Source organism: Falco rusticolus, chromosome 1, assembly GCF_015220075.1.
Source record: "Falco rusticolus isolate bFalRus1 chromosome 1, bFalRus1.pri, whole genome shotgun sequence".
NCBI classification, from domain to species: Eukaryota; Metazoa; Chordata; class Aves; order Falconiformes; family Falconidae; genus Falco; species Falco rusticolus.
The window spans coordinates 84,765,850-84,779,972 of record NC_051187.1 but is presented as its reverse complement, the minus strand read 5'-3'; the positions used below and the strand labels follow the sequence as shown (position 1 = coordinate 84,779,972).

At 35.3% G+C, this 14,123-nt stretch overlaps 1 protein-coding gene across 2 annotated transcripts in view; it reads left to right on the top strand.

Annotated features, from left to right (window-relative positions):
* Positions 1 to 14,123, top strand: part of CTNNA2 (catenin alpha 2) — a 515,202-nt gene that overhangs the window by 482,241 nt on the left and 18,838 nt on the right. For both annotated transcript variants that reach the window (XM_037387521.1, XM_037387510.1), the window contains exon 17: positions 2,648 to 2,782. In XM_037387521.1, coding sequence (XP_037243418.1) covers positions 2,648 to 2,782 — 135 coding nt within the window. The remainder of the gene's footprint in view (positions 1 to 2,647; positions 2,783 to 14,123) is intronic.

The following is a 14,123-nucleotide window of genomic DNA, read 5'->3' as shown; positions in this document are numbered from 1 at the left end:
TAGCACTTTTCTTTTTCAAGTTTCCCTGGCTCCCTTTCTAATGCTTTGCATGAAGGTATTGTGCTTTCACCTTACAGCCCCATGCTCCATGTTCTAAGGGTCTGTGTCCTCAATCCCATTACCAAATTCATATCATAACTGGAAAGATAAGCTTGCTATATTCAGCTCTTTTCTTTCAAATTGAGTTATCTATCCGTTGGGAGAGCAAGAGGAAGCATCATATTAGAAGTCAAGAACCAAATTTTGAAACCAGGTTCTAGGTAGCTAATTGTAGATTGAGGCAAAGTAGATTTGACTATTTTTTCCCTTGTAAACTTCCTATAGTTATTTTCCTTTCAATCTCATCAGGAGAAATTTTGGTGGAAGTGGATATTGATAACTTCCCTGCCTCTAGTCTTTCTCTTCAAAATAAATACTTTTTTTTGTTTGTTTGTTTTTTGTTATTCAAGTAAGCATGTAAAAGCGTAACACATCCTGCCAGGGAATAGGGGCCAGAGTGGCAAGAAACCTGAAGCTGCCCATTTTCCTATAAACTCAGAAATTTTGGGATTAGGTTTTCTTCATTATCAGCAGGCATTTTTCCTGTAGTTAACCCATTCCAATCCTTCAGATGTAGCATCTGTTCATTTTAGCATAAGAAAGAAGAAATCCATCTGTCAGCTGATGAAATTCCTGTCTACAGTATTTGCAGAGGTGGAATATTTTAAAGAAAGGAAGACAGAGACTTACTATGCTTAGAATGCATTGGCTTGAGTTACATTTTAAATTTCAGAAGACTGTACCATGTACACTTTAATAATAAACAGTAAAATCACTATGAGAATGAAGTGTTTGTTTTAATGTTTGCACTTTAATGATATTTTACAGAACTTTGGAGACGTGTATGTAATTTAAACTCTTTATGGACAGTTGCATTTATAATTACTGTTCCAATGAGAGAGATCTTAAGTTTTCATTTGCTCCAAGGTACTTGTATTTAAAGCCTTGTCAGCTCTCTAGAAGTATTGCTTTAAAGTTCATTTCTTTCAGTTCATAGACTTCAAAAGCAAAGTAAGTATTTCTGTATTAAATTGTCACCAGTAGGGAGAAGAGATCTCTTAGGGATTCACGCCTGAACAATGTGGCAACTGTCTGAGAAACAGAGGCATTATAGCATTGCCATAAGTATAGAGCAGATTAAGCCTAACAGCCACAATGAACCTCCAGCTTTGTTTACTGTTAGTTTTAAAAGGAGAGAAAACAAGCAAACTGCTTTCAGGGTTATAGATGACAGTATATGCAACTACTTCACCACAAACATATCCTTTGCCAGCATTAGCTGTTGGGGCTAGAGCAGTCATCTCAGGTCAGAGGCTGTGATGCTGTTGACTCGTGTGTTCAATTGTATCAGGTTTTGTTTAAGTGTTCTGATAATGTTTTACGAAAATTGAGCATAAACTTTGTAAGATGCTAAAAAGACATAGCGTGGAATCTTTGTTTCTTAAGCTATACATTCAAAGAACATTGTCAGTCACACTTTGCTGGGTAGCCCCAAAGAGTAATTTACTGGAGACAGGCTGTTAGCAATGGACCCTTTCAGCAGTGTTTCATCACAGCGAATTACTGAGGTCTGTTCTCCTGAGGCAAGGCTTTGAATATTAAATACAAGAGTGTTGTTTATCCTGCTGTTGTTATTGTGGGGGATGATGCAGTTTCTATTGAGAGTCCCAAAGGCTATGAATAAATAGTACCTGGGCCTTTTCTAGTTATTTTGATTATAAAACTTTCAGTGAGTCTACCATATTTCACCTAATGTAATTTGTATCAAAGCACAATTGAGACACCCAGCATCCAAAATAGTGCAAGACTGTAGATAGCTTTCCATCTAGTATGAAGAGATATCCCTTAGACATGCAGAAAGACCAGCTAATCTCATTATGTGCTTGGGAAGGGCTGCCATACTGATGTCATCTGCTGAGAAACTCTGTAATACGTCACACTTTAGAAAATAATTTTCTTCTGGCACAGATTAAGGTATTTATGCATTAGCAATAAGTGTGCCAAATCTGTCAATACCAAACCCAAGCAGCCTCACTCCTGCCTCTCTGGTCCTTGGTGTGTCAGTAAGGGGCTTGGCTTCTGCCAAGTCTGAAGCAGAGCTGTGTCCTCTGAAGGTCTGCACAAATGCCAGAGAAGCTGGCAAGACAGCCAAGAGTTGGCATTAGAGTGGATGTAATCAGTCAGAACTGGGTTTATCTGGGCTTTAACTGGTCCATGTTGTGTCTTCACCTAGAAGACAACTTGGAGTTTCAGGTCAGACTTGGGCTTTTGGCTGCTCAATAGATTCTTCTGTTCTGTACAAACTGATAGCATAAGTGAAACTCCCTCACAAACATAGCAATCATATGATTTTCATTGTCTTTCATTAGTGGCTGAGAGAGAGGTTTCTTCTTTTTTCAAAAAGATATAAGGCATCTTCAGGTTACAATTTGTAAGTCTTGAGTTGAATGAAAGGTAGAGTTTGAGTTTTCACATTTCATCGTCTCATGTAAAGACGAAATGAAATGGATCCACCCAACACAAACACATTGCCACTATTTCTTCTGATTACTTCTGTGTAATCATATAAACTCTGCTGCATCTAAACAAATATTTCTTTTGTCTGTAGTGCCCGGACTCAGCCTGCAAACAGGATCTGCTAGCTTACCTGCAGCGCATTGCCCTCTACTGCCACCAACTCAATATCTGCAGCAAAGTGAAGGCAGAAGTTCAGAACCTGGGAGGAGAACTTATTGTATCAGGGGTAAGCTGGTATTTGTATTTAGCCATTTATGTCTCTTCAAAGGGAGAATTTTTGATGGCAATAATGTACAAAACAAAAATACAGTGATTCATAAGCAAGCTTTTTAAAATGTTATCGCCATTATTCCAGACCTTACAATAACATGCATAGAGCAATTTGATTTTCCAATTACCCTTTGTTTATACTAACCTTGTAAAGTCTTCATTCTTCCAAAAGAAAAGCAATTTCATAGCCTAGAAAGTCATTGCCAAGCTGGGAATATTATAATTATTTGGAGCTTTTGTATATTTGCTCATTATAAATCTTCTTTCCTTTGTTAGTACTGGTAATTTCCTTCCTCTGTGCAGATGCCAGCTCTATACGAAGTGCATATTGTTAAGATGGTGATGACTAATGGGATTTCATTCACTCAGGTTCCAATGCACACTAGGTTTAGCAAAAACTCTGGAAGGCCAGCAAAATATTTTAAGTTTTGATGCACGTGCTGTTTTCAAATACTATTGGCAAGCACAATGACTTTATACTCTAATTCCCATCCAGTTATCTCAGTTATTTTCAATGAACACTACAAACATTTTACGCACAATCTTTTTTAGAAATAAAGACAGGTATGTGCAGTAGCAGTAATATTATAACCTATGAATTTTCTACATTTTTAAAGTATTTTTTCCTTTCTTCTCCTAACATTGGACTCTGTGTCTCTGGGAGATTACTAGAACCAGGCAGTAGCAATTGCTGCTCTTCATGACTATCTTGTTTTGTTCTTTTAACTGATCACCCTAGTATTAGCCCCATGACACCTTTGATATCTTCTTACTCAAATACAGGCCACATGTATGTAAATGTATAATATGTTTCACTCTCCTGAGTGTATTTTTAAAATGACAGTGATTTGTGAGACCCAAGACACTTGAAACTTTGATACTTGAAAGATTGTTTTCACATGCAGTTTTGAAAAAGCACCCTTTCATTGTTTAAGCCCAATCAAGTACGAAGATTCCTAGGACAGTTAACGTGTGCCCTTCATTTCATCCATAACATTCCCCAGTGAAATCACTGGCCTTCCTCAAACATGTCAGAAGTCAGAGCAAAAGTTCTCAACTACACAACATTTTGATTTTTTGCAAAGCACTATAGAAGGTCTTAACCATTTGCCAGGCTTTCTTGGATCAAACATTCTGAAGTCATATATGCAATCCTAAAAGGAGCTGCTTAAATGTTCCTGTGTCTGTCCTGCAATTGGTCTTCACTTCTTGACGTATGTACGTATGTAATTTTAATACCTTGATCTTCCCACAGCAATGAAAAGATCCTCTTCCATTTTCCTGATATTAATGGAGTGATCTGACCTTGTATCGCTGACAGCTATGCTTCATAGTAAATGCTATGATCTTTTCTTACCTACTGCCATCTGGGTCCAGCTTTTCATACCCATTGAGTTGTCATATTCATCTATCTATAACAATTACCCAAACCAGTGCTTCTACCAGCTTGGCTTCTGTGGTTGTGTGTGTTTCTTTTCCAAGTCTCTTTATTCAGTGTATGTGGATGCTGAATAAGCCATTGTGAATCTCTAGCATCTATTCGTTACTGGAACATCACCATCCGTTGTAAAATTTAAGTGGCCGAACTGCTTGACTTCATCATTTCCAGTCTGGCATTGTTAGCATCTGCTGCTTTCCAGGATTCACCACCATTGTGTTTCTGTTTGGTTGGGTTTTTACAGTCAGTTGCAGATAAAGAAAAACTAGCTTCAGCCACAGAAATTATTTGGGTCTGTTCCAAAGACTCAGTAGTGCTGACATACAGAAAATTTTAAGATTGCCGAGCTTTCTTCTTCTGCTGTTGCTCTGAACAGGAGGTGGTATAGAGAGTTGAACTCCTGTGCATCCCTTTTTGAGAGCATTATCTTGTTATGTGGTATAACACACAGTACAGTGCTTCCCTAGTAGCATTTTCCAAGCTGTTTGTCTTCAAGGTGCTGGGTACTGTATGCTCCTTTGCTATCCAGAGATCTGATATCCAAGTGCACATCTACATCTGCTTGTCTACTTGCTGCTTCTGCTTCCATATTCTTCTTCATTTTCTCTTGGATAGCCAATTACAAATAAACAGTATTTTATTTACATTAAAATGAAATACCATTATTTGGCAACTTGCATACAGTACAATGTTAGAAAGACAATAGAAACCCAGAAATCAAACTTCCCAACCTATGACTACAGAAGTAAGTTTATGTGACTGCACTATATTTAAGTGTTTTGATGTAAATATCAAGTGCCCGGATGATTATTACAATGTTGTAATTTACTACTGTGTTTACAAAGAAACACAGTATAGCTAAGATTGACCCAAAATATGAATTATGATTCAGAACTATTATGGGGAGTACAGTCTCTGCTTGAATTTTTGCATTATCAAGAATATTAATAATATTTATAAATGAAATGTATGCATATGTATGTATGAATCTATGTGTGGGCATATGTATGTTTATGTAAAAAGGAAAGAGACATAAAACCAATTAAAACCTAAAAGACAGATGAAAGGAACCCTACAGTTCTTACAGTTCTGTTAGAGAAAAATGTGTTGCAACAACTTCAAAAATACTGTGTACATAACATATAATGAGCTATATATCCTTTGGTGGAAGTTCTATTTCTTTTTTCCTCACAAGACTCAGTAGTTCAGTATGGTTTATCTCTGAAAATAAGCATAAAGCTGATCTTGTTTGCTTTTTACTCTATAGAGTGATATGATACTAGCATAGCATATGAAGGGATTCTTTTTTGGCATCATTGACTTTGCTGCAAACAGGAAAACAGATCAAAAAGTAAGCAAATGTCACACTCCTGAAGTGTAAATTATTTCAGTAAAGCACTCACTGTTATTTTTCCCTTTCTTTCTTCCATTCCTTTTCCCCCAGCTCTTTCTCTCTTTTGATCTTTCCCATCAAATTCCCTGCATGCAGATAGCAAAATTATTTTCACCAGATAAGCAAGATCTGGCAATTGAGAGTTAGCATTAATCAGCGTAACTTTATTAATATCAATGGAGCAAAGCCAATTTAGATTATCTGTTAATTCAGTCCTTTATGTTGCAAAGCGAAAATCAATTCCTGATTCCAGTTGAGTTTTGAAAACTAAAATAGAGAAAAACTATATGATACCTGTTCTTCAGTGTGGAGCCTTGTAAACTTGAAGAATATTACAGGGAAGAAAGTAAAGAAAAGGGGTGAGGAGGAAGTTAGATAAAAGCAAAAAAAGAATTAATATTTAAAAAATGGAAAATATTTTTTTAATTTCTAATCTATGTAGATAATACCCTTTTTCCTAATAATAGTGTTTTTGACGATGGTCCATAAACAAATAGATGTTTCTGTAATTTTAAATTTGAATATTCAATTTCTAACTCTTCTCTAAGAATAAACAACTTTCTTTACAAAAATCACAGACTATAAGCACTTCAAAATAATTTTCTTTCTCTCTTGCCTTAGTTTATTTAATGTAATGTATGTTTACTTCATAATCAGTTGCACTATTGTATTGGAATGAATCCTCTGAGGTGCTGAGCATATGCTACTCTCAGTGAAGTAAATATCATTTACATATATTTCGCTCTTGCTGATAGATAGCCTTTTTGTGCTAGCTGCTTTTGTTGAGTAGTGTTGGTTTTAAGCACGATGTTTGTTATTTGGATAAAAATTCAGACTTCTTCTATCTCTAGGGCTGCTTTATTTTTTTAGTGTTTCTGTCCGACTTGTTAGCTAGGCCATTACAATAAAACAGATCTATATATTCATTTCTTACTCTAGAATAAATATCCACTTGTTCTGTTTACTGCTGCTCTGAAGCTAACCAGCTCATTTACCTACTACCCATTTAGGCTATGAACTTGCATTTTTTTAAATTCTTGTTTATGTTAGTACATAAGTTAGTTACTAGAGTCTTCCCTGCAGATTAAAGACAGAATCTAAGACAATCCCTTATCCAAGGCAGCCCCCTATCATGTTGTTTTGATATAGAGCTCCACAGATACAATCAGCTGTATTATCAGAAAATTTGCTCAAAGAGTCTTAAACTTCTGAGCCAGGTAGATATGCAGTGTCACACAGAGTAACAGCCATATACCTTTGAACACTGTCCAAAAATATTGGATCAACAGCCAAAGCACAGTCCAAACATAAACTTTATCTGGGTCCAGTTTCCAATTGTTTTCAAATGCCTATTTATATTTGCATAATAGGCTCAGCTACTATACTAAAAGAAGTATTCTTATAATCTTTATATATTTATAATTCTTATAACATGTTGATCTTGGTGAATTTAAGTGAGGGCTTTGGGGGAAAGGAAGGTAAAAAGGCTGGAGCCTCCATTAAATTTGGGTAGGATGTTATGAAAATTCCTGGACTGGGAGGTTGGTTATGTAAAAATCTTAACAGATATGGGATATACTTCAAAATAATTGTATGTTTGTTCTTGAGTAGTGATAAGAATAAGGTAACTGGAAATAGCTAGTCATCAAAAATGAATGAGCCTCATTATTTATCACAAAATAATAGTGTGCATCCAGCAGTTATTTCAGGTGAGCTGGCAAACAGTTTCCCTACCAATTCTGCCAATGGATCTTACATCTTTTAAACCAAAATGGTTTAAAGGTCCTTCTTTTCTTTCATTTAAGCCCAAATCACCATAAACTACCTTGTGCTGTAAAAGCAAGTTGGTACGTGTATGGCCAGTGAAGTATCATAAGTTGCTACTTACGAATTCTATAGACTCAAAGTCAGGTGATTTGAAGTTCACCTGCTATTAAAAGTGAGTAAGGCTGTCTTTCATAGAATTTGGATTAAGAGCCTATGCATAAACAGTTATTTAAGAGCCACTGATGTGTTATTTCATTTCCCCGCATCAGAAAGCCTTTCTAGAGTTTTTTCTTTGTTTTCAACTAGGCAATCAGGGAGAACCTTTACATTTAAAATTCTTATAGAGTATGGAGAAAGTGTTGTTTTGGAGTTTGGTAAATAAAGCAATTTAATACCTCCTGAATCAGGCAAAAAATTAGCACTATGTAAAAAAAGGTTTGCTGAAGGGAGAGTTGGCCAATGGACAAAACTGTAGGATTCCTTTTATTCAAGATTCTCAGGAGAACAAAAAGGTTACTCCTGTTACTTAGCTAGCAAAAAAATAAGTTTTACTGTTAATTTATATCAGACATGGAAGAATGCTACATGAAGTATACTCACAGGAACAGTCTGACAAAACCAGACTTTCTAGATATTTCTAGGCTGCACTGCCTGGATTGGCAAGCTGTCAGTGTTTTCAGTAGAAAACACCTGAGCTAAGACCTAGCTGTCATTAATGATTGATATCACTAATAGAAATTTTGTGGGTTTTACTGCTAGTGATTCAATTTATTTGGAGCTGAGGGTAAGAGCAGTTACACCTAAATAATTGCTGTGTTCATGTTTCTTGGACAGTGGATGCCCAAAGAATTATGCACCACAAAGAAGTGATACAGTCCTATGTCTAAGCTGACATCATTGCAAGACAAGGGTTTGGGTTATGGCAATACATGACAATGGATATAACACAAGTGAATATACTCAAATTGATAAAGAGAAGAGAAAGATGGACCCATGGACCCTATAGATAATCACTAAACTGCTTATGATTTGATTTTTATGATTTTCTTGTTTAATTTAATAATTTAGGTGTGGTGTTTTTTTTTTATTTTGTTTGTTTGTTTTTTGGTTTTGGGGGGGTTTTGCAAGTTGTTTTTCATGTTTACCCACAAGACTATAGTAAACATTTAGAATGGCTAAAAGGGAGTTTGGAAATATGAACAGTATATCATATGTACTAATGCTGAGAAAATAATGTAAGATGGGACTGATGGAATTATATTTGTTTACAATGGAGTTGGTGGACAGGAGTTCTGTTTTGAGACATGGAATGAAAGCAGTGGGTAAAGGAGAGGACTTTGGAAGTAATAAGGAAGTAAGCCAAGGAACTTGAAATATGACATATGAAAGAGTCAGGAAGAAAAAGCCCAACCAAAAGCAAGATAGGAATATGAAATCAAAGAATTGCAGTCGTGGAAAAGGAATAAGATAAACTCAGGACCATAAAGTTGGTTGGACTCCACAATAATATCTACTCTTCTAGTAGGACAAGTGAGGAGACAAAATAAAAAAGTAGGGTCTTTATTTCAGGCCTGAAGTTACCACTGTAAAAAGACAGCTTCCAGAACAGGAAGGCTAGGGCTAGGTGGGGAAAGTGAGAGACTTTATTTGCAGTGTATATTCAACTAGCTCAGGGCATCTGCTTTGGAAGAAATGAAGGAAATGAAAAATACAGGGAGACATTTCAGCTGTGCCTTTTGGGATGGGGATATATTTAACTAACCTCTGCATATGTGTTTGAATGTATGCAGACATATTGATATGTGAGAAGGTAAAATAAAGCCATAGTAAGTGTACTATGTTCTAAAATTTATGGCTACATGAAGCATGTGATACTTCTAAATATACAGGTTTTGATAAGCCTTTATCTGGAACAAATTGGTTTTTAGCTTTTCTATTTTTTACTAACAAAGGAGTCTTCAGCTCCTGCTGGCATAGGCTGTATCCCTCAATACATTGTCCAAAAAAGGGACTACCTGATGATGTGGTAAAATAAAAAAATTATCATCAGGACACTGAGGCAATTTACTACTCCTAAAGGATAAAGGCATCAGTGAGTTGTGCAGGTTAATCAAAATGAGTACTAGTAAAAACCCTCATGGTCGTATATTCATTATGTATGATGTATTTTATGGAAACACCATCTTAGAGCTTTTTGAAAGTTAAAACAGTGAAGAATTCCTAATTATCCTATGAAACACCTCTAAGATGGATAGAAAAAAGAAAAAGACATAAACAGATTATCTGTAGTGGTTCTAAAACCATTTACAATACCTCCTCCAAATATGTAACAATAATAAAGATTTAGCTCATTAGATTAATTTCATCTGTTGCTTCCCAGTAAAAGTACTGTGGTCTAGGAAGCCCAGAGGGTTTATGCAGTTGGCATCTTTGGAGGGATTCAAGTCCCAGGGAGACATTGCAGCAGCTGAGTGGATCTACTGTTGGTAATGAACTCATTTCAAGTTGAAGGTTGTTCAAGAGACCTCCAGAGAGCTCTTTCAAGTGACGTTTATACAGCATTTTGATTCAGTTAAGTGAAAGATCCCATAGGATCTTATTTCTACATCTGTGAGTTCACATGGTTTTATAACCATTTGCCTTTATAACTTGATTGGACAATAATATCCTGAGCTTTGGGCATCTGGGGGATCATAAGCATGTTCCACATAAAGAATAAAGAATATCACAAAACTTTGGAAAGGTTGATTTGTTTTTGTTAGTGTTATGGTTATGTCTTCAAGCAGCTGAGTGAAGGTGGATTGGTGGTGGGCAGAGTTTACATTATGTAAGGAAAAGCAGATGAATGAGCTTAAGACAGAACTGAAAATTTCAACAAAAAAAATAATGAAATAATCTCAGTTCTTTTGAAGCTACAATGGTTTGATATAAGGCTATTTTCATGACTAAGATAATACCTCATTGTATACAAATGCACATGGAAACACACATACACATAAATATGAAACAATATATCCTGCATAAATGGAAAGATGTTATCTAGAATTTCATTTGCAAGGCAAAATCACACTGCACTTGTCTTTATTAGAATATATTCATGGAGACAAGAAGCATGCACTCCACCTATATGTCTACATTTAGTAGATTAAAATTTAGACGGGTCAGATGTTTATCCTTATTAAGAAACATTTTGGCTACAGGGAACATGTTCTTTGCTTTATCCAGTAGCAAATATTCATGAATTTCTGAAGATTACATTTACTGAAATTTCTCATTAGAAGAGTTTGCTGCAAAGAAAAACATTTCTGATACCAAATGATGTTAAGCCATTTAATTCCATGAGAGCAAAGCAAAGTGTTATGGATTCAAGACTGAGGCCTGAAACACATATGAACATAGAAAAATATTAGAGAATTGAAGGAAGTACTAATGTATATTCTTCATTACATACTGCGTTTGTTTTAAAAATAGTAACCACTCTAAAATCCCAAGCCCACCTGCTACAGCAGTTATAGTTTCAGTTCAGCTTGTTTTCGTATTCCAGACCATGATGAATGAGATGGGAAGAAAATGAGAACATTATGGCTTTCTGATACACAAATTGCACCAGCCCTGCAATAATTAGCAAGGCTTAGAGAACATTCTAACGTACCCTGAGGTATGGTCCTAAAGGACTATTCCTGTAAAAAATTACTATAAAGAAAGAAAGGACTTCAGTGCTGTCTCATGTTCACTTCTTTTCCTGTCTTACTGCCTTTAAAGGAGGTAGTTTGGAGCCAAGCTTCACTATTTTGTATTAAATAAGAATTCTTTTCCCTTGGGGCATTCTCAGTTGGCCTCCTTCATGCACAGCATAGGTTTGCTAATAGGTACATCCTGAGGCTTTAAATAAAAATTATTAGGTTTGTTTCTTGCACATGGGAATTATGGAGAACTGAACTTACATGATGACAGATTTAACACAGAATAGGAGATTTTGGACTGTTTCTTATACAGAAGTACATCTTTTAGCTCTTGCAATTATTTAACTTCTTGATTTGGGTTGTGGTAAAACTTAGTCTCACTTCTAAAAATACTACCAGATGATGCTTTTACAGATATTAAAAGAATAACAACTTCAGTTCAGACTCATCAGTTTCTTTGACTTTAATTATGGTTCTTGACAACCTGTGTTGCAGATGAGTAACACACAGAGAAATACTCACAGACAAGAAGACATACCCTCAAGGGAAAGCATCAACAGGTTTTTCCAGCCAGAACAGAATCAATTGCAAATACTGAACAAAACACCTTACAACAAAATATTTAATAAAACTCACAATAGGAACATATTTCCTTTAAATGTAGGACACTATAATAGCCTTTAGGAAGGGATCAAACTGCGTGAGGAAGTTTAAAATTTGCCTTATATCTTTAACCTCTGAAATATTTTTTTCCACACTTGGAGCACATTATTATTACTCTTACTATTATTATTTATGAACCTCACAGAGGAAAGAGAAAAATATGCTTATTCTTATATCACATAATCTTACATAACTGATAATCAGCTGCATCAACAAAAATTGTTTCTTTTGTATAATGTATTGAAGATATTGATATGGAATCAAAGTAAAAACCTATCCAGTATCAGAAAAATCAGTCCTAACCTCTTACCATTAAATATTCTTAAATGCTTTCTTTTAACATCAATTCTTTATAATTCTGATTAATACATCATCAAAGTACCTTGTGAACTAGGTTACCAGGGTAGGCAATAGTATCACTAGAAAATAAGATGAAGCATATAAGTGATGTGTCCTAACTCTCGTCAAAGACCAAATTAGAACTCTATAATTAGAGCATCAGTATCATTCAAAATACTGCAGAAGCATTTTCATCTTTTTTTATACCGGCAAATAGTTTTAGCATTCCCTTTGTCAAATGATTAAGGAAGTTACAGTTTTACTCAGTCTCAGATGGGATGTTACATGTTTCAGCATTCAGCTCAGATAATAAGCAACAAAGATTTTTCCATTTGTCCATCAAGATGATCCACTACAGCAACAGGACATCTTTGGGCCGGAGGTGGGTCTGTGTGAAGGTCTCAAACTTTTATGGTGTGCATCAGCTTGGTATTTTTACGGATTTTTTTCAATCTGTTGTTTCAATTTCTTAAAATATATCCGTTTTTACCTTCTGTAGGTCTACTGGTAGTGCATACAATGTTTCTGCACCGTTGGTACTCTTCAGCTTGTCACAGCTTTGCTGTACTCAAACTTTATAGAAAGCAGCCACTGGTACCTTGTGGTGCCTTCCCATTCCAAATTGTCTGTCCATCTTTTTAAGCAAGAAAGCAAGCACTTTGTTGTTTTGTGTGATAGATCTTTGATGTCAGAGTGAACATGGACCCTTTTTTTATATATAGTCTATATATATATAGATTTCTGGTGCCTGGGTGCAAGTGTTTAAATCAATGATTTAATCTGCATTCACATGATTGTCTTATGCTGTTAGGCTTAACTTCTGTCCCTTAAGAAAATACTTTATAGTAAATTGTTCACTTACTGTCTCTCTGCATTTCCATGCATTCATTTAATTAATCTCAGTTGTATTCCTTGGAACACTTGGAATATTTCCCTTTTTTCTTGAATGTACATAAATTTAAAAAATGTTTTCGTTCAGGTATATTCTTTCTCTGCTTTTGTTAAATGTTTAGGCCAGTAATGTATTCTTGTGTATGTTCATGGGTCAGTCATCTTTTTTGCTCTTCCCTTAATTTTCCCTTTATCAACTACAGATATCGTACTAAGGAGGTCAAAATAATATTTCAGATTGAACAGTGCTAGCCCCAAAATACTATCCAGCATATTATCTTCCACCTAATCTATTGAACTTTTTGTATCACATTATCATGATGGAATCTGCTATATTTCTCCATATTTCTCATCTTGTGTTGTTACTGGAGAATATTCTTGGCCACACTCTCTTCCAGGATTTAATTGTGCTACTTCCATACATTTCTATTCCAATAAAATATAATTTATTTCTTTATAGAACATCTTAGAACTGCTACTACAAGTGTAATATTTCTCATATTTAAGGCTACATCCTCTGGCCATCCTTATCTTTATCAGAATGAGCAATCCTGCTTAGGCTTCATAAGGTCTAGTGGTCACAGTAGTTCAAAATATATTCCTACTTTATTTGGCAAAAACAAGTGTGGTGCAATATTCAAGTCATAGGTTACCTAAGTCATGAATTAACTGAATTCCACTTGGTACCTTTTACCATAAAACCCTTTAAAAATTCAATTTTTCTTTTCTATTTGGCAGACTAGTAGGCATACATGTTAATAAGGAGTAGATGAAAAACAAGGTACCAGAAACCTTTTTTCTTCCCACTATCTTCATACATACAAATAGTTTGAAATCAAGATGAGGTAGTGAGAAATCAGACAGACATATGTTTAATTCAATTATCAACTGAAATTCACAGCACTATCATCACTTTGCATTACTCAGATGCAGCCTAGTTTTGCATTGTGTTCCTGAAGTTATTTATCATCTTTAACAGTCACAACAGCTCTTAATTTAGTCTACTGGACTAGCTGATTTGTCGAGGTTTAAAATCCACAAATATACTGGTTTAAAGTTGCATCTTCAGATACTGCAGGATTAGATTATGATCAAAGTTTCAACAGTAAAGAAGAAAAGTACT